The sequence below is a fragment of the Aspergillus mulundensis genome (genome assembly GCF_003369625.1).
Source record: "Aspergillus mulundensis strain DSM 5745 chromosome Unknown scaffold_4, whole genome shotgun sequence".
Lineage (NCBI taxonomy): Eukaryota > Fungi > Ascomycota > Eurotiomycetes > Eurotiales > Aspergillaceae > Aspergillus > Aspergillus mulundensis.
This window is the reverse complement of record NW_020797892.1, coordinates 277,416-300,176: the sequence shown is the minus strand read 5'-3', so window position 1 is coordinate 300,176 and position 22,761 is coordinate 277,416. Positions and strand designations below refer to the sequence as shown.

The 22,761-nt window shown below is 51.4% G+C and overlaps 10 protein-coding genes across 10 annotated transcripts; 6 read left to right on the top strand and 4 right to left on the bottom strand.

Moving 5' to 3' along the window:
- Nucleotides 1-437: 437 nt before the first annotated feature.
- Nucleotides 438-893, top strand: DSM5745_04649 (Ctf8 family protein; the record flags this gene model as incomplete). The annotated part of the gene is made up of 1 exon (XM_026746665.1): nucleotides 438-893. One exon carries the CDS (start codon nucleotides 438-440, stop codon nucleotides 891-893), a length of 456 nt encoding a protein of 151 aa, XP_026604145.1.
- A 1,040-nt stretch (nucleotides 894-1,933) lies between these two features.
- On the top strand, nucleotides 1,934-2,318 carry DSM5745_04648 (Dabb family protein; the record flags this gene model as incomplete). The annotated part of the gene is made up of 2 exons (XM_026746664.1): nucleotides 1,934-2,035; nucleotides 2,106-2,318. The coding sequence occupies 2 exons, from the start codon at nucleotides 1,934-1,936 to the stop codon at nucleotides 2,316-2,318; spliced, it is 315 nt and encodes a 104-aa protein (XP_026604144.1).
- A 428-nt stretch (nucleotides 2,319-2,746) lies between these two features.
- DSM5745_04647 (putative GTPase activating protein (Gyp5)) lies at nucleotides 2,747-5,577 on the bottom strand (the record flags this gene model as incomplete). The annotated part of the gene is made up of 4 exons (XM_026746663.1): nucleotides 2,747-2,809; nucleotides 2,867-3,808; nucleotides 3,878-5,476; nucleotides 5,542-5,577. 4 exons carry the CDS (start codon nucleotides 5,575-5,577, stop codon nucleotides 2,747-2,749), a joined length of 2,640 nt encoding a protein of 879 aa, XP_026604143.1.
- Nucleotides 5,578-6,326: 749 nt separating this feature from the next.
- On the bottom strand, nucleotides 6,327-7,296 carry DSM5745_04646 (Rab geranylgeranyltransferase BET4; the record flags this gene model as incomplete). The annotated part of the gene is made up of 2 exons (XM_026746662.1): nucleotides 6,327-6,700; nucleotides 6,786-7,296. The coding sequence occupies 2 exons, from the start codon at nucleotides 7,294-7,296 to the stop codon at nucleotides 6,327-6,329; spliced, it is 885 nt and encodes a 294-aa protein (XP_026604142.1).
- Nucleotides 7,297-8,122: 826 nt separating this feature from the next.
- DSM5745_04645 (WD40 repeat domain-containing protein) lies at nucleotides 8,123-10,889 on the top strand (the record flags this gene model as incomplete). Its single annotated transcript, XM_026746661.1, has 2 exons — nucleotides 8,123-8,957; nucleotides 9,232-10,889. 2 exons carry the CDS (start codon nucleotides 8,123-8,125, stop codon nucleotides 10,887-10,889), a joined length of 2,493 nt encoding a protein of 830 aa, XP_026604141.1.
- A 534-nt stretch (nucleotides 10,890-11,423) lies between these two features.
- On the bottom strand, nucleotides 11,424-14,012 carry DSM5745_04644 (WD40 repeat and Utp12 domain-containing protein; the record flags this gene model as incomplete). Its single annotated transcript, XM_026746660.1, has 2 exons — nucleotides 11,424-13,407; nucleotides 13,459-14,012. The coding sequence occupies 2 exons, from the start codon at nucleotides 14,010-14,012 to the stop codon at nucleotides 11,424-11,426; spliced, it is 2,538 nt and encodes an 845-aa protein (XP_026604140.1).
- A 2,169-nt stretch (nucleotides 14,013-16,181) lies between these two features.
- Nucleotides 16,182-18,720, top strand: DSM5745_04643 (putative transcription regulator BDF1; the record flags this gene model as incomplete). Its single annotated transcript, XM_026746659.1, has 3 exons — nucleotides 16,182-16,285; nucleotides 16,335-18,324; nucleotides 18,385-18,720. 3 exons carry the CDS (start codon nucleotides 16,182-16,184, stop codon nucleotides 18,718-18,720), a joined length of 2,430 nt encoding a protein of 809 aa, XP_026604139.1.
- Nucleotides 18,721-19,487: 767 nt separating this feature from the next.
- On the top strand, nucleotides 19,488-20,747 carry DSM5745_04642 (uncharacterized protein; the record flags this gene model as incomplete). The annotated part of the gene is made up of 4 exons (XM_026746658.1): nucleotides 19,488-19,631; nucleotides 19,701-19,799; nucleotides 19,873-20,414; nucleotides 20,474-20,747. 4 exons carry the CDS (start codon nucleotides 19,488-19,490, stop codon nucleotides 20,745-20,747), a joined length of 1,059 nt encoding a protein of 352 aa, XP_026604138.1.
- Nucleotides 20,748-20,940: 193 nt separating this feature from the next.
- Nucleotides 20,941-21,247, top strand: dph3 (CSL family zinc fnger-containing protein; the record flags this gene model as incomplete). The annotated part of the gene is made up of 2 exons (XM_026746657.1): nucleotides 20,941-21,135; nucleotides 21,191-21,247. The coding sequence occupies 2 exons, from the start codon at nucleotides 20,941-20,943 to the stop codon at nucleotides 21,245-21,247; spliced, it is 252 nt and encodes an 83-aa protein (XP_026604137.1).
- A 673-nt stretch (nucleotides 21,248-21,920) lies between these two features.
- Nucleotides 21,921-22,716, bottom strand: DSM5745_04640 (frataxin family protein; the record flags this gene model as incomplete). The annotated part of the gene is made up of 2 exons (XM_026746656.1): nucleotides 21,921-22,193; nucleotides 22,357-22,716. 2 exons carry the CDS (start codon nucleotides 22,714-22,716, stop codon nucleotides 21,921-21,923), a joined length of 633 nt encoding a protein of 210 aa, XP_026604136.1.
- Nucleotides 22,717-22,761: the final 45 nt, after the last annotated feature.

Genomic DNA, 22,761 nt, shown 5'->3' with positions numbered 1-22,761 from the left:
GGCGGGCTTACGGCTGGATATGTATACAAGTTTTAGGAATGTGCTGAGAATGGCAGAAACCTGGTTGGTGCGGCTTCAGGCTAATATACGCCTAGGCTGACAATAGTAGTTCTGCTTTTGCTATAGCGAAACACAAAACACCTGCAACGCCATATTCTACATGTTCCTCGTCTATGTATGCTCGTAGCCAAGTAGAGATCCTACATTATTTTGTCTCTTTCCGTAGCTGGGGTACATGCATACTTGGTGCTGATCGCCGAAACCCCAGCTTTAATTAGTTTGTGGAGACCCGCGCTAAGAATCCATTTCGCGACTCGACCTTCCTCTTTCTTTCCAACTCCAACTTGCTTTCAGAACAGCTGCCCAACTTCAAGTTTCTACAGCGAGTCGCGTCAAAGTCATATTTGGTCCAAACAGCCACATTTTTTACAAAAATAATGCCATCAGTCCCCCTCTATCCTCGCGCGTCATCACGCGACGGCACTCACAATCCGCTCCCTCAACTCCTCCAAACCCCCTCTGGTCTCGCGCTTCTCGAACTCCAAGGCACTATAAACCTCCCTTCTCAGGAAACGTCCGAACCCGACAATGAAACCATCAATTCTGACAATCCCTCCCTCACATACGAAACGCCAATCGGCAAGCTCATGTTTCCGGACTACTCGCCACAAAACGTGAAAGACGACACGAGCTGGATGAAGAGAGCTTATCTCTATGTTGGGAGGTACCAGAGAATGACGGGAGAAGTTAAGAAGCTGCCCAAACCACTTGCGATTATTCAGCGCCGACAGACGGACGGAGAGAATGGTGCTGGGGAGCAGCTGGAGATCGTTGAGATCGTGAAGTATAAGCTCATGTTCAAGAATCGGCCTGAGCCGGTGAATGATGCTTGATTGCCGCTAGTGGCGAGATAATACAATACCAAGCTGGGAACAAGGGTTTCGCATGATGTCTTGGTTAGTCAACGGGGACTATACAACGAGTTCATGAACTGTGCTGTCGGGTCAGTCAAAGCAAGGCTTCCGAGGTGACTTGGCTCGCAACAAGGCATGAGCTCAAGCTCCGTAAGGCTCTGCATGCACCCGGGATCATGCCAGGAATTGCAACAAGGTGCCATGGCCAGGCACCGCCCGGTGGACAGACAACCTTCCTCCGTACCACGAGTTCGGGAAACCATGGTATACCCGGTCTCAACAGTCAAAGAGAGACGAGCGAACCTACGACACAACTAAAAATCTTCAACTAAGTATAATAGGCCAATAGCAGTTCCTCTCAAGGACCGAGCGTGAAGGCTCGCATTCAGATATTTGTTTCTTCAGTGAGGCTGATGTCGGGAGTCCGCGCGGGCCGAGCACCGTATACAAGTACCCGTGGCGGAATAAAGCCGATGTCTGGGATTATTCCGCACTCGAAGAATAACAACATCGTTCATCAACGTCCCAAATAATGATGCATAACATTCATCTTTGCGTCTAGCTGGGCAAATCTCTAACAGAACACTATACAAGATAGAAGGCTCGTGCCTATATACAACTGATCCCTCTACATCCAATTGAATTTAGTGGGCATGCAATATCCGACAATAGCCGTTCCGAGGGGACATCGGAAGAATTCCAAACAGTCATAGAGCACGACCATTGAGTAGTGTCCCAATGAATCCACATTAATAATGAAATTCGTGATACAGTGATACTACTACGGACTACCTATGTACGCCATATCTCCTCTACCCCGCACAAGGCCAACTGCGGATAAACTCCTGGCTTCCTATAAAGCTGCCCCTCGCCATCACATCCGGCTGCGTACATGCCTCTACATTTCCTCCTCTGCCTTCACATCTCACATCAGAACCGCAGTGTCCCCTCCAAGGCTAGCCCACTCTCAACATCGAAAGACATCATCAACCCCAGCTCCACTACCCCGCACCGCAACAATGGCCCCCATCGAGCGCATCACCCTCTTCAACATCCCCGACGAAGCTGCCCGGGACCGCGTGCTGGAGCAGTATAAGATCCTTGCGAAGACGGCTGTTAAGGTGAGCACCTTCCCTATCTCCTCGCCGCCAAGCTATCAAGTCAGATCACTAAACCAACCGGGTCTGATAGGATGGCAAGCCATATATCGTCGCCGCGGCAGCCGGAGTGTCCTACCCGGACCCGCGGAACAAGGGCTACAATCTCTCGGTCAAGACTACATTTGCGTCGCTGGAGGATATGAAGTACTATGATACGGAGTGTGGGGCGCACAAGGCGTTGAAGGCGGTTGCGGCGCCGGTGAGGGAGGATGTTCTGACGACATATTTTGAGAGTGTGCTTTGAACTTAACTTAGTAATTCGCCTTGCGACGTTGTACATGATATTGAGGGAGTGGTTCTTGTCAATGGCTGATTGGTATGATATAGCAAGTCTATTCGTGATATACAGTGACCGTCACTGCGTATTCCTTCTGAACCCGCTCGTTGGGGGAGGGGGAATGGGATAAATCCAAACTTGAGAGGAAAAATACATGGCATTCATGACACGCTGGGTCGTCGCTAGGCTGGGACCGTTGCCATATGCGCGATCAAATAGGATATAAAACATCAACATGATACAGTAACGTCTAGGTCTCATCCAGGAGTACCATAGATCAATATCCTGATCAGCAAGGTGAATGTACATTAGAAAAAGGTAGAGGCGCTGCGGGCCAAGTGATGTATCGGCGGGTTCCAAAGTTCGTAGAAGCAAATTGTAGAGAATGCATGATGCTAATCAAGAGCCTTGCGAATGTCGTTCCACTTCTGCTTTTGAGCTTCGTATTGCTCGTGTATCTAGAGCCTCAAATTAGTACAGGCTTTCGAAAACCGGGGTCGCGAATGTGTTCTTACCTCCGCGTAACTGAGCTTAGCCGTCACAAGCTCCTTTTCCATCTCGGCCATTTGTTCCACCATGGCGCGGTTCTCATTTTGTACCTCGAGATTACGTTGCATGATGCGGTCCATTTCCGTCTGAAGTTTCTGTTCGACTTCCGCGGGCTGTTTATCCACCACAATCTTGAGTTCTTTTACCTGCATTTTCAGTGCATCATTCAGGTCCGAAAGCTCCTCGTTTTCGACCTTCAGGTGGACAACCTCTGAAGCAAGCTGAACATGTTCCTTATCCGATGCTTCGTTCTGCTCCTCCAACGCACGGATGCGAGCACTCTGCACAGAGACGGTATGCCTCAGCTGGCTCAATTCGGCTTCACGCTCTCTCTCGGCGCGCTCCTTCTCTTCCCATTCAGCAGTGTACGCGCTTATAGTCGCTTGGTCTAGAAGGATATCACAAGCATCATGGACCATGATGTCGGCACGGTAAATCTCCTTGTCGGCAGCACCTGATGACCCAAAGAACCCAGACTCGAGGATAGACGATGGGGTGGGCTGCTTATCGATATATACATCGAACAACCGATCCTTCAAAAATGTCGTCAATGGTGTCATGTCCTTCATCGCCAGAAGAGCGTCTGCGTTGCGCCGCATAATCGCAAGTGAAAACTTCAAGATAGTACTCTCCAATCCTTCTTCAAGGATGAGATCGTAAATTCGAAGCACAAGTTGCAACGGGAATCGGTAAGCAAACAAGGTCAAAAACCATTGAGTAGCGTAGAGTTGGGGGTGGACTCCTCGCCGCCTTAAATGGCAATAAAGGGCGGGCTCAAGATCCTCAAGCAGTCGTTCAAAGACGTATAAGCTGCGGTGTAAACCAGGCATATCCTGAATGAACATTTCCCGCAGACCGTATTGGTTCATGAGCTTGACCATTAGGGTAAAGGCCTCGGCCTCGTCCATCTGCATAATCATATCAGTTAACCGGAAACACGAATAATTAAGTAAAGGACACAGTGTCAAAGTACTCACATTGAACAACAGCGGCATGACAATGAAGTTCATCCCTTGAGCATATCCCACAGCCTCGTCGTATAGAGCATAGGCCTTGCATAGACCAAAAAGTCCCTCCTGATTACCCTGGGAGACAAAGTAACGCGAGTAGCTCGTCCGTGCTCCCAAGTCACGTCGAATGGTCTTCTCAAGTTTCTGAAGCGCCGCCGCTTCCTCCTTCGCCTTCTGCTTTCTAGCCGTTTCATGCGCAGCCTGCTCTTTGGCGAGCTTCTCAGGGTCCTGTTCCTGCGAAGGGCTAATAGAAGGACTATGGTTCGAAGGGGCCGCAGAAAGAGATCGCTCTGAACGAATAGATGAACGCGAAGATGCTGTTGAGTCTTTCTCTACGCTTCCGTTGGTCAAGCCATTTGCCCGCGGCTTTTCCTTGTCCGTACCTCGTGCAACAAGCTCCCTATAAACCTCTTCTAGTTCCAGGTTTCTACTGTCAGCCAGAATCTGCCAGATGACGCCTCGAATGGTCTGCGGGATTCCACGTTTGATAGCACCATTCAGCTCCTCTGAGTTTCTGCCTTTCAGAACCTGAGGCCCATCATTTACGAGTTGCTGCCATAATTCCCAGTCCACAGGCGCAGCGGCATCACTCGCGGATGCTGAAACCCCCGAAACAGTCCCTGGCGGAAGATTCGGGTTGACAGTTGAGGTCGGCGGTGTTAAGGGCGAAGCTGCTGGAAGCGCAGCCGTGGCATCATTCTCTCCTTCCTCCGGAATACTAGGAGGGCTCGTGACTGAGTGGCTGACGCTCGCGCGTCCCGATGTTCGCCCGGACGCAACACTTGCCTCGTCAATCTCTGGACCATGTCCTTCCTCGCGCATCCTAAGCAGTTTGAACTGGTCCTTTAAGCTATTTCGCTGTGGTTTTCTAGAGCCCACACTCGAGCCGTCCGGTTCTGCATCCTGCAATCGGCCCGCAATTTCAGGATTGCTACCGATCGTCGAGATGGAAGCAGCAGTGTTCCGTCGTCCAGTTTGCACAGCGTCCTTGCTTCCCGTTGAAGCCCGAGAAAGCCAGGCAAAGGGGCTTGTAATTCTTCTAGTTGGAGGCGGCGGAGGTGCCGCGGGGGGTTGATTCTTGTTTTGCGGTGGAGGGGCCCATGGCACGGAGGGGAGGTTGCCGGAAAACCCTTGTAGAAGAGAGCTCTGCGTTGATGTGGAGTCTCGGGAAGGTAATGCGGGCGGAGATCCTATGCCGGCCTCCTGGTTTGGTGCAGACATGTCAAGAGGACCATCTGGGTTCTGAGTGCCAGTCAAGTTCACCTCGTCAAGAGACGAGGTGGAGAGCCGATGCGCTGTCAACAATGGAGACTTTTGTAGCTTCTGTTTGCGAGGAGTTGCCTCTGCTTCAGACTGTTCGTCTGTGCCGGCCTCGTGGAACTCGTCTTCAGTCTTGTGATCCTCATCCGGGGTTCGTGGGATCTGAGGGGCGTCCGTGAACTGCGGCGTTGTGGCAGTACCACTCGGGGGGCTATCGGTTAACGATCGAGTGGAAGCGCTCTGGGGGATCGAGAGGGTGAGGTTATTATTGGCATTCGGGACTTCCGAGGAGTCATGGAATGAATCCTGGGCAAGATAGAATTGGTGAGTCTTTTCTGACGGTATACCGAAGGCAAAAATAACACACGTACCCCTTCATAGTCTTTGTTATCTAGGCCGGAAGACATGTTGAGTGTTGACCACCAGGGTCAGGGGCTGAATGCAATCGTGATTCCGATTTCAACTGGGTTCAACAAGAGGGTAGCGCGCGAGACGCGAGAACAGACGACGCTTTTTGGAATGATTATTCCATAGCAGGTGTTTCTAAGGAAGCCGAGCAGAGAGTAGGAGAGGGAAAGAAGCGACCTGAGGGGCGGGTGGGTGGAATGAGGAGGGCAGAGCTGAGGTGGAACGGAATTCCAGCCGCTAGTTGAATTATTTAACGCGAAAAAAGAAGCAGGTATTCCGAAACAGACAAAAATGAGCAATAAGCAATGCAGAAGAAGGGAACTGGTGGAAGAAGAATACCAGGTGGTGCTCCTGAGGCCGATTAGCCTTACTAGCACAGCTGGGGAAAGCTTGGCGTTGCTCTAGTCTCTTCTGTCCTGTGCTATGTCCTATATACAAATGCAATCATAGATGCACATTAGTATGGCTGGCATCGTTCGCAGACACCAGGATCGCAAATCGGCCTGGTCAGCACTGCCTGCACCCCATGCATCCCTGGTCCTGGATGGAGCACACTCGCATACCCGCGCGAGCACCAGGGGAACCAACGCACCCTGATCTCGGTTCAAACAAGCTTTTATCCAGCCTTCCTTGTTCTCAGCCAGATCACGGAGAAAGTATATAAGATTATTATGGCATGGAAGCGCGCTCTGACGAGTCCACTAACACTTCTCATCCCACTCATAGAGGCAAGGGAGGAACTCTTAGCTCAGCTGCAGAGCGACTGTTCCAACTCTAGCCACCGTCCTGCTCGCAGAGGATCCAGCTTCTTCAGCTCGGACAACCAGGCCGATACCTGCGTCTTTTGCTCTCCATCCAGCGTTCTCTGTTCCACCCTCGCGGCCAGTAGGGTGCAGTCTATAAGCGCCTGGTACAGATACTTGCAGTCTTCGGCCCCATCCAACATCTCCTGGATTTCCTCGATCTCCCGATGGATGTAGCCTAGCCGCTCTGTTCTGGTCAAATTCGGTGCCATCGTCTGACCTGATTTGCTTGGGTCAAAGGTACACATCAGGTTCTGGTGGTAGAACCATAATGACTGATCATACGGATCGCACAAGGCGCGATGGATAAGTTCCAGCTCTGTCAAAAGCAACGCACATTAACCGCTATTCTCACCTAACCCTTTTTTTTGCTTTTTCAATCCGCACGAAAGGGCGTTACATACCATTGTCAAGCATCTGTTTTCGTTCTTCGTCACTCGCCGACTTCTCGCTCAATAAACGCTGGATAAGTTTAGTACGGTAATGCCAGGCGGAGAAGTTGGAGAGGTTGGTGCCGATCATCTTCTTTGCATAGTCAAACTCCGTCTCCGCCAGGCTTCTTTCGTTCTCTTCATCAGCAGAAAGACTTTCCAGGGTTTCTACCACGAAGCGTCGATAGCCCCAACCATGAAAGTTGCGGCTGTCCAAGCTGAGCATCTTGCCTACCAGGGCGAGTTCCTGCTGCCATACTTTACGGGCGACGGTTCTGGGAAGAAGACGCTTGGCTTCTTCGAGAAGCCACAGCCGGTAGTTCCAGATCCAATAGCATTTGGGAAAGCTACGCAGGAGGGGGATCAGGAATTGCAAATCCGTTTGGATTAGAGTCGTGATTCGGCCCATATCGGGCTCCGATGAATCCTCGGAAACTGCTTGTGAAAACTCATGCTGAAGCACTCGGCGTCGATAATTCCACATGGTGTAGTACTCCGGATTCTTTTTGAGCAATTCGGATAGCTTCTGTAAGGTCTCCGGCGTATATTGGCGAACCGCGATCTGCTCCGCTTGGTTAGCGGGCTGTGCCTCACACCGGCGTCATTGACATTTTGAACTACCTCCTCTCTCACGACATGCTCTAATTCACGGTATGACTTGATTTTGTGGAGCTCCTGCTGACGAGCTTCACCGGTTGCCTCTAGTGAGCTGTGGCGGGGGACACCATGCTGCCGAACGACCGTTAACCATGGCTCTGCCCACTTGAGTAGGGACCATTACACTCGCCATATTGACCACGGGCTACTTCCTTGTATGCGGACGGTCGCGCTTTGCACTTCTGCGTATCCAACTTTGGTCCGAGCAGTGTCAGGAGGCGTTGATGCTGAAAAGCGACAGGAAGAAGCTGGCTCCGGGCAAAGTAGGCAGCTTCCTGATCGAGCGGATCACGTGCTGGCTCTCCATACGAGCAACTGCCACTCAACCGTGGAATTGGCAACTCTTTTTCTCTCTCATCACTCTATCTTCAGCAGTCTTGAGGTCTCGCATGTCCTTGGTGGGTCGATAGTTTTATATTTGGCGGCAGGTGACTCTATTCAACTTATTGACCCGGTCCGTTCGCTTGGATATATTGTTGACTTCAGGTACATAACTACTGCCTTCATCTGATTCAACACCTATTATTCCACTTGGGTGTGTCATTCGCTGGACTACGGCTTGAAACTGGGGTCGACCTTATTGACAATGCGTTAATACCTTCTATATCGGATACATTATCGAACGTTTCGCCTCACCGGATATCTCAAGCCCAATGTCGGATCCTACAGAGCACGGCTCAACAACATCGGTTGGCTCAACTGCCACCTCGGAGGGAGTGGGATTGGAAGACTGCGAATATCTCATCGGTCCATCTACGCTCGATCCTGACCTTTTCAGACAACAGATTTCTACTAATCGAGGCCGAGGGAGAGTGAGAGCCGTCCGACGACCTGCAGGCACACGACGAGACTCGAAGAGTCCAGCTTCTCCGGACAGGTTCATCCCGTCACGGGAACCAGTGGAAGCCTCATCTTCGCCATATAGAGTGGGAAAGGATCCTCAAGAACTGTCACCCGAAGAGAAGCTTTTCCGTCGCCGCTCACCTGGGGACGATCCGTTCACACCTAAAAAGGTCCGGAGATCAAAGAGCACAACAAGATCTGGTCGTGTTTTCAGTCCTCACTTTGGACCTCATCTTGTGAACGACTCAGCCGTTTCCGGAAGGACAGTCTCAACCGGGACTAGGGATGGTATCAGACGAGTAAGCAACGGAGCAATCTGGGCTGTTGGTGGAACGTCGGCCGCGTTAGGTAGACGGTCAACAGTCTCACCGGATGGTCCTAGAGGCATACTTGCGAGTGGAACCACGGCTCCCATGTATGCAGCCAAGTTCCTACCGCAAACTCGTTCTTCAACAGAGGATCGCGTGACATACGAGTCTAGGATTGCTCTTGCATTGGATATTGATACTGCGTCGAAAGTCCTTAGCAACAGCAGCCTCTTGTCTATATCTGACCCTCTGCCAAGTCCTTCATCTCCGGCATTCGAACGACTCTCGCCACTGGTGTGGAAAGACAACGCCTGGAGGAGGGTAGAACGCGGTCAATGTAAGTTTTAGAACGGTTGCTTTTCCGGAAAGAATAGATGAGGTGGTTGTTTCCCTGCGCTTTTCATCTCCTTTTCTCTCCCGGGAGCCTATTAGACAGCATGTTGTGTCTTTATAGACGGGTACCCGATATCTATTCAAGCATATAACCACCAGAAGATTTACATTTCGCATTAGTAAGACTACTGTCAATGGGGTTTTCACACTGGATCCTCAGATTCCATCCTTCCTTTACCAGAAGCATGGACGAAACTGACCTACAAACCGAGCAATAGGGGAAGCCAATTTGAGGAAAGGCAAAAATACTATAGTCCCGAGCCTCCCTTTCCGAACCCTTGATGCTCCTTTGTTGCGTGACGACTTCTACTGTTCAACATTGGCATATTCCAGCATTGCTGGCACCCTTGCTGTTGGGCTTGGGCACCGCGTTTATCTATGGTCAGAGGCCTTCGGCGTGCAGCACCCGCCCCTAGGGGAACACGACTCGTCGAATTACGTGACATCGCTATCATTTTCTTCCGAGAATGGTGGTAAAAGCATCTTGGCTGTGGGTAGAAAGTCGGGCATGTTGAGCCTGTGGAGCACTTTCGACTCCGATGTGCGCTTCGAGATCAGCCATTCGAGCACCATTACATGCGTTGCGTTCAAACAAACAAAATCGAAAAGGGTCTCAGAAAGGTTTGAGGACACCGAAGTGGATGCAGAGGATCTAGCGGTGGGTGACGATCTCGGTAATATTTGGTACTATTCGGTAGAATGGCCAAATGAAGAAGCAAGAGATCGTTTTGGCTGGCATGGCAGAGTCACCTTGCTCGCTAAAATATCAGCTCATACGCAGCAAATATGCGGCATTGCATGGTCACCGGACGGAGCCTATCTGGCGACTGGCGGCAACGATAATGCCTGTCTACTCTTTGAACTCTCGGACATTATTCCGGCACGCGAACTTGGAGTTTCTTCTAGATCGTGCTTGCCACATCAAAATTGCCATCCTGAAGGCATGAGCTGCCCCAATTCGTTTACTTGTTTTGCTGCAAATGCTAGCCGGCGGCTCTTCAACCAGCGCAATTTGTTGAGCAATCTGCTTCCAACATGGACCACTTCTCGCACGAGGTCTTTGTCATCTTCTCTCCCTTCAGTACTGACTCATTCTGGATCAGTTGTTTCGGGTGGTGATAGAACTGTATTTGTCCCGTCAAATCGTCAAAAGCATAAGTTGATCCATGCTGCGGCCGTCAAGGCTATTGCATTTGCTCCTTGGCAGCCATCTTTACTAGCTACTGGAGGAGGCTCCAACGACCGTGCTATTCACTTTTTTCACACTCCTTCTGGTGCATGCCTGGCGACCATCAACGTGTACGCTCAAGTCACTAGTCTGATTTGGAGCAAGACAAGAAGAGAGCTAGTAGCCACGTTCGGATTCGCGCAACCGGAACACCCGTTTCGCATTGCCATCTTTGCGTGGCCCAGCTGCGAGCAAATTGCAGCAATTCCCTGGGGACCTCATGGTACCAGCTGGGATAGGCCTGCCAATGATACTGTTGTCGATTGCGGACGTGCACTTTGCGCTGTTAGCTACCCCGGACGACCTCCCACATATATCGTCGACGGCTTAGATATACCAGAAGAGTCTTCGATTTCAAACCCGCAAGCCCAGGATAATCTAACGCGGGAAGACCGAACTGGCGTGACTCGACGTCTGATGGGACGTGTGGTTGTGCGTCCCAGAGCCAAGGAAGGCGGCCTTTGGTGCTCACGCACAGTGGAGGAAGGCTGTATCATTGTAGCGTCCAGTGATCAGAGCGTCAAGTTCCATGAAGTATGGAGTGGATCGACGAAGCATAAATCCTCGACTTCCGGTCCCTATGGAGGGAGTGAGATACTTGAGGGACTTGAAGGGTTGGAGAATCCAGGGCGCGAGATTATTCGTTAGGGCAAACTTGAAGATGGCAGAAGTCTGCAAGCTTGCTGCTGAAACTATTCTTATTTGATTCATCGTCAAGGAGGAATTATGTCAGATGGTCAGAGTATCCTTACTGACCCACGTCTATCTTTCATTTGTGACCTAACTCAGAGGGTGAGATCACTGATACATCACAACTTGCGCTTCAGATAAACCCACACTCCTTGTGATAAAACATGAATTGATTCATGCTGTACAAGTACAAAACCAGCTCAATAGATGCAAGGATGCAAGGATGCAAGCTAGACACACGAGCTCAGAATAGCCGTGTGATAGAGATGCCTGTCTCTCACCCCTACTAAGCATAATCAAAATATAGAAGAGCCGGACGGGAACAAAGGGAAGAAGAACAAGAACCAGAAATTATCCCTATACTTTTTTTGTGTGCACATCCGAGAGAGAGAAAGAAGGTACAGAAGAGAAAAGCCAATAACAAATCCAAAGTGCTGTCTGTGTGCAAGAAAAAAAAAGAACAGGGTATAAATCTAGGTATGAAAAGTAAGTCTATTTCCTTCCCGACCCGGCCTGTTTCTTCCCTTTCCCGCCTCCCTGGCTTATCCTGGCCTTCTTTGACGGTGGAGGCCGCGAAAGAGCCTCTGCCTCTGAGTCGTCATCCTCTGTATCCGCGATGAAGTTCGCAATCGAACCGGTGCTGTCGGCGTCATCGTCTTCATCCTCGTCCTCGTCCTCGTCAAGGGACTCCTCGGCGTCCGAGGAGCCGGCTGACTCTTCGGCTTCCACATCGAGGATGGCACTGGGGCCTTCTTCGTCGTCTTCTTCGTCGTCCTCCTCGTCGTCTTCGCTGCCTGCATCTTCGTCTTCGTCAATCATCGAGATGTCGGTGTGATCCCGGATGGCCTTTGTGCGCGGCGTGTCGATGGTCTTGATTGCCTCGGCGTCGCTATCCTCGTCTTCCTCATCGTCGTAGCCTTCAACGTAGATGACGTTCTCCTCGTCTTCGCTGTCCATGTGGTCTACGTTCTCGCGGAGAGATTGGCGGAGGCCGAGTTGGGCGTCTAGCATGTCGAGCTTGCCCTTGAGAAGTAGGAGAGAAGAGAGGGTTGAGGAGCGCTGGTCCATCACCTTGAAGAGAGTGGACATTTGCTTGAGGAGATCCTTGTTACCCGCCAGGGCTCCTCCGTGGGCGATGCATGTCCACTGGACCCAGACGAGCAGGTGACCGTATCGGCCGGGGCGGGCGGACAGTCGCTCGGCCAGTCTCTGGAGGAGGGTTGCCGCCAGAGGAGAGTCGAGACGTTGAATGGTGGTGCGGATGGTACCGGAATCGCCCGTGTGGAAGCATGCCTCGAGCATGTCATTGTCGTTTGTCTTGAGCGATTGTGAGAGAACTGTGGATAGGGAGACTCCAGAAGGGATTTGCTGAACCGTCGTGATCGGCTTTCCGGGGATGAGAGAACGGGTGTGAACATCATCTTCAAGTTCGGCTTCAACATCGATTTGTTCGGCAGCATGGGCCCTCATGAGTTCTCCAAAGGATGGCTCAGCACCTGCCTCTTCCTCATCATCTTCGTCCTCGTCCTCCGCTCCCGATGCTGCAGCGTTCTGCATTTCCACATCGCTCTCAGCTTCTCCCTGGCCTGGCGCCCCGTCCTTCTTTTGTGGTTTCTGTTCGGCGTCGTCATCTGAGTCTACGTCGCTGTCCTCTTCAGAAACCGGATCCTGCCTGGAATCTTCCATATCGATGTCATCATCCGCAAAATCGCCTTGCTCAACGACTATCCTCTTCTCGTTTACGTGGCTCTCGTTTGCGTTCTTGATTCCGTTCGTTGTCGCCGATTGTAGTATGGAGCTAGTCTTCGTCTTGGCAATAGTCTTGACGCCGGTAAATGCTAGCTCTTCGGTTTCCTCGTTGAGCCACTTCACCCGTTCGAACAGAGGAACAATACCTCCATGCGCCCACGCAACAAGGAGCTCGGGGCCCTGGAACGACATCGCAACAACGGGAACTAGATCATCCGAACCGGAGGCCTTGGTTATCCTGAGCGAGGCCTCCGCTCGTCTGGTCATCTGCATAGATCGCGCCTTCAAGCTGGAGCTCTTGGTTCCTTCTAAGCCCCGCGGCCGCACGAATGGTCGCGCAAAGAGTTCGATTGTACCATCCTGAGTAACAGCTGCGAGAACCTGCTTCTCCAGCGCTAATTTCGAGTCCACACCGTGTTTGGAATATAGGGACAGCGAGTTTACTTCTCTCTCGGCCACAAGGTTCATGGAAAGTTGCCCGTCCTTAGGGTCGAAGACGTTGATGTAGCGGTCATTGTCCGACGCCAGGAACAACCCATCAGAGACGGAGCTTGTCGAGGAAGTGATGATAGTTTGTATTGAGTTTCGCATTGCAGGGAATGTGATTGTCGAGTCTTCCTCGAGGTTGACAATGTGGGGTGTCTGAGATGCGCAGATGACGGGCGGGTTCAAGGCGAGCGGGCGGGAAAGTGTGCTGAACGCTGAGGTGGTCGAAAGGCTAATTACCCTGAAATTTCAGTTAGTCTGATAGAATATCTCCCAGATCAAGATCACTTACTTTGTCCTTTGGCCGGTAACAAGATCCCACTGGACCAGCTTGTTGTCCCCACCGATGCTCCAACCCTCATGAGGCTTGTCTGCCGTAAATTTGAAGTCCTTGACGCCGCCTGTATGTCCACCCGCAAGAGTTCCGACAATCCTATCTTCAGCAGGCGAGTACATGCGGATGTCGGAGGTGTTCGTACCGAAGGCGACAACTACGTCGCCTTGGTCGAGGTCGGCTGTTCCATTGACATCGGAAGCGCGCTTTCTCTTCTTCTTTGACTGGTCCCGTCGTCCACCATAATGACCCCAGTCCAACGACGTGACAAGTTCCTTTGGGCCCAAGACATGCTCACACTGCAACCGGCCGGTATTTGTATCGTGAATGCGGAGATTCTGACCCTCAAGACCCTGGATAACAGATGCGAATAACGCCAATTGATAGTCGGACGGAGCAAATGCCGCTTTCAGAATCGAAGACTTGTTCCCTGTGTTTGTAGCGTCGGCGACTGAGAGAGCCGCCGCGGAGGAGGTCTTGGAGGCCGGCTTTTGAGACGATTTCTTGCCCATTTTCAGTCGAGTCTATGTGCAATGAACTTGAAAATACAGAAGAAACAAACTGTCGGGGGACACCAGACAGTAAAGCAGAGGTTCCAGCCGAGCTTCGACTAGGAGCGACACCTGGTTGCTGGGTGCTGGCAATCGGTCTTCTCTCTTACAGCAAGGAAGAAAAAAAGTTCTGTAGAGCCTGGTCGCTTCATGCGCTTGGCCCTTTTGGGGTTAGTCTGGCCGGGACTAGAGCTGTCTTATCTAATCATCTCTTCCATCATCTCCATCCCGAAGTCCCATTCATCGATCAGTCTTTTAATGCGACATGTCCAGCGTTTCTTCTAAGCACACAGCAGTGTACTCCGTACTGCTGGCCGAAATGCGCTTTAGATGCGACTATCCGAAGAAGCAAGGATTCGCAGAAACACCCGGTGAATGCTTGGCACCTCAACTCTTCTGGCCTCATCATCTGCGATATCCTGTTTTTGCAAGATAACCCCAGCGTCCATGGCAGTCCGCTGCTGCCAGATCTGCTACGCGAAGTTGCTGACCACACAGTCTACATTATTGTCTAACAAATACGGTTGGATATTGACACCACGGCTTTGCTATCCATGCTGTCCTGCCACTCCAGTTTTACAGCTTTGTTGAGATGCGGTGCAATCTGAATGCTGAACAACCATGCAACTATTCAACCTGCATCTGAAATGATTCGCCCACTCAATGCTTGCTCAGCATCCAGTTGGCAGCGGGGTCATGTTATGGCTCATAGAGTCACAACTCATTACCAGCCACGGAATATGGACTTCACTTTGACCAGTGCTACCCGCTAGGCCGTATCCGACGCAAGGGAGGGCTCAGGGCTGAACCCTTGGGGCTATGGAGTCAGCGGATCAGCAGCAACACATGCATACCTTACCGCCAGAGCAGGTAACAATCCTCAAGGCTCATGCCCGGCCTTCGCAGCCAAACACAAGATGGCTGCTATGCAATCCCACCACCACTGCCTAACATATTTGGGTCGGTCATTTCGATCTCACTTCCTTTCGGTATCATGAGTGGTGCACTTGATCAAGTATTCACATCCACAGTTACAGCTAGTTGGGTTTTTATGGTCGGATGTATGGCGAAGCTTCTAGTGATGATGTTATTTTGTCTTGGACAGGAGTTGTCCCTTTTTTTTTTGCGTGTTTTCCAAGCGTTTCCGACAAAGGGGAATCTGGTACGAAGGGTCCACTAGAAAGGTAGGCCGCAGCCAATAATAAATAGCAACCTACAGAACGCGTCATCCCGGAGCCAATCAGAAGCGGCTGAATGGCCTGAGCTAGAATCAACAGGGTTAGCGTCTCGGATGGGGTTTTTAATGTTCGCGACGCGCCGTCGTACTTAAGGGAATCCGCTCCCAGGCTGATTTTCTCAGTCTCTGTTTCTGGAGCTTGACTGCGAATTTCCTTTTTACCCGTCTTTTCCCCCTGACCGCCCTTTTTTCAACCCTGTCTCCTCCAGGGATTCGCCACACCGCCTTCTTGATTCTCCCTACGCTCAAGCTCTCGGAACTTAGCGCGTCCTCTTTCGCGTCGCAAATATTCATCAGCCACACTGGCAAAACATTCCCCGATTTCCTTTTCTACGTCTAGGGGAGGAGTAAAAGAAACTTGGGTGCCTGATCTCAGTTTTCTTTATCCTAATCACAGCACCTGCTGCTCACTGCCTCACCTGTGGCACGTGAAATCGTCGGCTGTTCCTTCCAACTCTTATCGTGACCTCACTTGCACCTTCCCTCTTTGGTCCCGCTGAGTCATACATTCTGTCCACGTGACCGCGCCGCTTGGCAAGATAAATTCGTCGCATTCTCCACTCCCGGCTTGCGATCATCTCTCCTCAATCTCATCCGTTTTGTCCCTGTATCTTCCCCTCTCACTCCGTCGCGTTGCTACCTCTGTGACTGCCAGGTCAGCGATTCTCCTGGCGTCTTCTGTCATCTAATACGGTGTTCTTTCGCCACTGCTTCGAATCGATACAGTTAGTCTGGTAGCGCGCAGCTTTACCTATCCAGTTGATATCTGTTATTGTCGTTTTCTAAACCATTCCCGATAGCTGGGCTCGGCTTTTGCTACACGCCTCGCCGCCGTTAGATTTTCGTATTGCGCTCTCTTGCGACAGGAGGGCCTGGATCATACCCACAACCTGATGGCGACGCCGCCTCCTGAGGCACCCTCTATCTTGAAAGAGGAAAAGCCTCGACTGCCGCCGTCGCCAAATGGAGATTCCTCATCTGACGTTGGTCGCGCAGGGTATGTGTTCCCGCTCTTCCTGCTTGGGCGTGTGTTGACTTGATTCCAGTGTTCAGCCTTCCGTAACAGATTCCGCCCCGATCACGTCTACCAACGGCGCGGAGATAATTGAGAAGGATGCGAAGGGTGCTACTATAAATGGCCATACCCCTGCCCAACAGAATGGCGTTGTCGCAGCCACTACCGCTTCACCTCCCAAATCACCCGCGCCTTCAACTTCAGCAACCAACACTTCGCACAATGAGCCTGTTCGTGCGAGCCCTGTGGTAGACGACAAGACTACCTCTGCCGACAACACACCGAAACAGCCGCCCAACGGCACGGACACAGGCAGCAATGGTCCATCTGGAGCGCCAATGTCGCAAAGTGTACCACAGGGACTTTCTGCTACACCAGGCGGTGCGCAATCACCACAGAGCAATGCTGCTGTGAAAACCGAGCTTCCTCACCATCCCCACAGCGGTGCGCCGCCCGACAAGCCTTCTACCGCAGACGCTACCGCAGCTGCATCAAGTGTACAACCTTCAGCAGCCATTGACCAGGAGATGCGGGATGCACCGGCTTCACCGTCGAAGCTTTCGAGGGAGCGCGAGATTGAACCGGACGACGAGCCTTTGGCTAAGCGTGCGAAGATCGATACCCAAGGACTGACCGCGTTCAAACCTACGGAACTACCGACCCCTGCCGCAGGAGGATCGATGCATAATGGCGAGACGCCTCTTACTAAGCCACAACACAAGTTCATTCTGAAAGCCATTCAGAGCCTAAAGCGCATGCAGGACTCGCGATTCTATAAAGAGCCTGTCGATCCCATCAAAATGGCTATACCGACCTATTTCGATATCATCAAGGAGCCCATGGATCTCGGTACCATCGAGCGAAAACTAAAAGATAATCAGTACTCATCACCGCAGCGCGTCATGAGTGATTTCGAGCTTATGGTTCGGAACGCGCTTGTCTTCAATGGCTCCGAACATGTCGTCTCTGTTGAAGGGACAAGGCTCAAATCTTTTTTCGAGAAGCAGATGTTGAACCTACCCAAAGCTGACGAAGTGGATGATAAAAAGCATAAGAAGGTCGCGTCCTCCAAGACTTCTACCGCTCGTCGAGACGCGCGACCGTCACTTGGGCCAAACATAGCACGTCCAGCAGGTGGATCGCCCCAGGCTACAACGTTCGCACTGGGACCTGAGGGCCTGCCTCTTATTCGGCGAGACTCCACGAATCATGACGGCCGCCCAAAGCGATCCATTCACCCTCCCAAGCGCGATCTTCCTTACTCAACAAAGCCGAAGAAGAAGAAATTCCAGTGGGAGCTCAAGTTTTGTCGAGAAGTCCTCGATGAACTGCAAAAATCCAAACACTACTCATATGCATATCCTTTCTATTATCCCGTTGATCCAGTCGCCTTGAACATTCCTACGTACCACAGCATTATCAAAAAGCCGATGGATCTTTCAACTGTCACCAATAAACTGAACGCCGGTCAATATGAGAACGCCAAAGAGTTTGAGCTGGACATGCGTCAGATCGTCAAAAATTGCTTTAAGTTTAACCTCAAGGGCGATCCCACATATCAGGCTGGTGAAAAATTCGAGGAGGTATTCAATGTTAAGTGGTCACAGAAGGAAAGTTATTTAGCAGCTCACGAACCTCCTCCCGAGCAACATAGTGCAGCATCGTCCTCTGAAGAGAGTGATGATGACGAGGAAGGCAGTGACGATGAGGAAGAAGAAGCGATCAATAGGCTGAAACAGCAGATCGCCGACATGTCTCAACAGCTGGAGGCGATGACCCAGAAGAAAAAGAAAACCCCGCCCAAAAAGACGAAATCGAAGAAGAAGGACAGTAAGAAGATTGGGCCTACGGGCACTGGCAAGAAAGACAAGAAAGGTGGCGCGAAATCGGCAAAGCCTGAGAAAGCACGCTACGTTTCCTACCACGATAAACAGATTATCTCGAACGGAATCAGCAGCCTTCCAGACAAGAAGATGCAGGAAGCGCTAAAGATTATCCAGACTAATGTTCCGTCTCTCAAAGTATGCTATCTCCGTGATGCTAGTTTCTCGTTGTAGTACATGGACTGACAATTCTACAAGGGCACACAAGAAACTGAAATTGAACTCGACATCGATGAACTTCCCAATGATGTTCTTTGGATGCTTCTCAAATTCGTGAAGAAGAACGTGCCCCACGTTGTTGATGACGATGACGCCTCGTCTCCAGTTGCCCCCAACGCCGCGCCACCGAAACCGAAGAAGAACAAGCCCATGAGCAAGTACGAACAGGAAGCCCAGATCAACATGCTCGAAAGCAACCTTTCTCGCTTCCAAGGCGGAGGGGGCGGTCGCTCTCCTGAACCAGTTCCTTCGGTCGAGGCCAATGACAGTAGTGGTGATTCTGAAGATGACTCTGAAGAAAGCGAGGAAGAGTAATCTTCCAATGGCTTGTTACACAGCCTGCAGTGTATACTTCGTGCAGTAACCTGAATCACTATCTCTCCATACTGGTTCTCCCCGAGCCTTCTGCGCTCCGAGCCTCTGCGCTTCTTGCCGTTTCACCTTCCCCATCCATCACCTTTGGCCGGTTGCTCGGCCTTTGCCGGCATAGTACCAGCCGTTTCGACTCGACTTTTCCCAGCTCATCCACCCGTCTTCCCTTTCTTACGACTCAAGATTTGATTCACATATCGCGCGTTGAAATTTCTTGTACATAAGCGTTCACTTTTTCAGCGCGTTGGTGGAAGGTTTGCTCGGACTCTTTCGTCCTTTTCCAGGATTCGCTCTCACGATACTTCCATGCAGAATGGTGTTTGACAGGATCTCTTTCGTACCTGCCGGTTGTTGTCTCCGTCGCAATCAATACCCATTGCGTCTTCGCGAAAGGCGCGGGGGCTCCTAGGTTCAACTTGGGAATCTGTTTTTGCTTGCTTTCTTTCGGCGGTTAAAGAAAGCCTGAGACATGTATGATATCACGAGAGAACGTGGCATGGAGGCAACAAAATAAACCTTGTATTTTTATGCGACAGTCCTGGGGTAGAAGCAACTGAAACTGTAGGCTGAATTGTAGCTTTGTAGGGTTGTGCAGCTAGCGCTGAGGTTATGTTACGCTTCACCGCCGTCCACCGATCCAAAACAACTTCTGTCTTGTCAGCTTTTGGCATTCCCTGGACTGCTGCCTATGGATTGCCACAACTACCGATATGATACCACCGTGTGACCCGACGATTCTCGAGCAGAACCCGCATTTCAAACGCTTACACCAGCATCTAACCACCACTTTGCTTAACCCCGATGGCTCGACGCGCGCCATTGATGCGCAACCAGGAAGGAGAGATGCCTTGAACGTACGTTCGCCGCATGCGCCAAACCCCCAACGACACACTTAGTTACCAATCTTGACACGTAATCGGTAGGAATTGAGGAATTGCCAGATCCGCAACACGAAGAAACAGATCAAAAAGCAGACGTTGCGTCAGCTGGCGTTTGACTCGGACAATGAATTGCCGGAGAAGGTGGGCAGAGCTTCCAACATCCCCATTGTTGCTTTGAGATGATTATATGCTAATCTGAGCTATCTTGGACCAGTGCCGTGAGCCCGTTGCTGTTGTCAGTTTCTACCTTGAGTCTTCACCGAACCAGCTCGACCTGATCGACGACTCTCGCGACGGACCTAATTCGGATACACTTTTGGCATCGGACATCGAGCAATTCTATTCCAAATTACCTCTCATTGTTCCCTACTTTACACGAGCCCTCGCATCCGTCTTGCATGACCTTCAATCACTCGCGAATGCGAGCGACAGGGCCGCACTGTTGAATGCGTCAATAGAAGGCCAGATGTCTCACATTCAAGCTCGAAGCCGCGCAAAGGCCGCACGACAGGTCTCTTTGGCTCTCCAGCTGGGTGAAAAAGTGCGGGCTCTTCGTCATGTACAGATATCGGAGCTTCCCGCGGCTCGGACGCGCATGGCGGCAACGGCGGCGGAGGTCCTTGCCTTGCGGGCAGCAATACTGGAGCGGACCGTGACTCTCTTGGAACGTACAAGGCATGGCGCATTGGCTCGAGCGACGAAGGCTAAGGCGGAACATCTTGCTACAGTGGCGCATGGAGTGGAGGGCAAGCTCCGGTATGTGTGGCGCTGCTCACAGGATGGCTATGACCGGGCCAATACTGAAATGTTGATAGGGTGATGAGACTGGACGCTCTGGCTGCGATCCACACGCCCGAAGTCAATGCTGCGCTTTCCCGCTATTACCAGCATTTACGCGATACACGAGCCCGGCTGGAAGAAAGGAGACACACGGTTCTAGACGAGCTGAAAGCTTACGAGGACGTGGATTCGAGCAATATTAAGGGACCAGCAAGCTCTAGGCCTGTCGCTCAAACTGCTCGCCGTTTCGGATCTTTGATGAGGGAAATTGCAGAAGTTGAGTCGGAGATTCAGCGGCTACAGAGGTAATGCTGATAATATCCGATACCCCGATACCCCAGGTCTCGGATAAACCCCGACCTCATGAAAGCCGATGCGGTCACCTGACCGTGACGCCCCGCGGCCCCGCCAAAAGTTTTCTGACCATCAGTATGCGAACGGTTCATCTTTTGAGTCACCGTTGCACACCGCCGAGAACAAGGACCACTAACTACAAGTCAAAATGGCCGATGAAGCGCTTTCTATTTACGATGAAATTGAGATTGAAGACATGACTTTCGACCCGAACCTGCAGATTTACCACTACCCTTGTCCGTGTGGCGACCGGTTCGAGATCGCCATCGATGACCTTCGAGACGGCGAGGAAATCGCGGTTTGTCCTAGTTGCAGCCTGATGATCAAGGTCATCTTCGACCAGGTATGTCTCTAGGCCTATGTCTTGTTTATCTTGAGGTTGAGCCTAACCGTTACAGTCGGATCTCCTTAAGGAAGAAAAGCAGCAGACGGAAGGCGCCGCGGTTAAAGCATAGAAAAAGACACGAAACCGGAAGAAGGAAGCCGGGTAATACCAGCGGTTGTCTCTATGTTGACGAGCTGCAATTATGCTGCGGGTTAGGGCCAGGCCGTTTGTTCCCACTATGAGATGACACCGTGGTGTAACTCAAAAGCTGAAGGACTGATCATTTTATCAATGAGCGGGCTACGACAACTGCGCGTACATTCAACAGTGATCAAGGCCGAGCATCAACCAGCCGTTATCCGCCGTCGAAGAGGCATGGCCTGCCCAAAATGAGTCGCCGTTCCCAGCTCACAACGTTGCGATTATCACTATGGGATATGCAGACAAACAATATCTTCTTGGTGGCTCGTCATAGAATGTTCCGTCTCAGGACTGCGTGCGATTTGACAATGAGTTTGGAAAAGATTTGCTCGGAGGATTTTGGCCGCTGTCTCCGCTGTCTGTGTCAAAAGTTGAATCCACGATTATCGTTCAACGCATCATGAAGCTTGGGAGCACTAGGCCAGTACGGAGTATGCGTCAGGATCGCAGTGATAGCTCTTATCCGCTCGCAGCCAAACAAGGAAAATTGTTCAGAAGCTCGTCCTAACCTAATCTATCCTACATCCACCCCGGCATAAACTCGTTCAGGATATGTAAAATCACAGAGCCAATGTCATCATGCAACCACCAGACACGCCCACTTACTCAAGCTCGCTGTAAATATCTTTAGGTAAATCCAATCCCAACTCCTTGTTCAACAACTCGGTCAGGTTCGAACTATCCCTCAGACACACCCACTGCCCGTTAGCAAATGGTCGCGTATCCTGCTTCTCGTGCATCTGATCGCCCTCCACAACCCAGTCGTACTGCCTCGGCCCGGAAACCGGAGAACTAAGCCACAATTGCTTGATGGGGGGCTGCTTGTTTAGAACGTATGTTCCAACGTTGGCAACGCTGATGTGGAGGATGCCGGCCTGGTCATTATTTCGAATAAATTAGCTTTCGCTTTTCCCACTACGTGATATTGGGTTCTGTTTCTGCGCGTATCGCACTGCATTGCGTACTACTCCAGAAGAGCACAAAGAGGAGCGCGCGAAAGCAGCAGGATAGATAAAGTAGGCATAAAGGTTGACTCACGCCAAGGTCAGTCTCAATATCCGGTCTGTCCTCCTCCAACTCCTCGATTTTAGCTTGTACGACATGCAAGTAGTGATCAGAGTGCTCGTGGTACTGGTGGTTCGATAACGGCGAGGGCTCCGAGACTCGCACGGAGGACTCTGGGTGCGGCGCGGGCGGGTCGGACGAGCCAGGGGTAATGCCTTTGCGAATCGCTGGCGTTGAATTGAAGCCCCGACGCGGGGCGCCCTGGGGAATAGACTTCGTTGAGCTTGGGAAGCGAAGGTTCGAGGCGGAGGGGCCTGCGACTGCAAGTCTGCGGAGCCCCAGGCTGGAGGGGGTGGAAGAGAGAAGGGCGCGGGATGTGCGGCGGGTGAGCATGGTGGGCGAACGAGATGAATTGATTCGGTGGACTGGTTAGTTGGT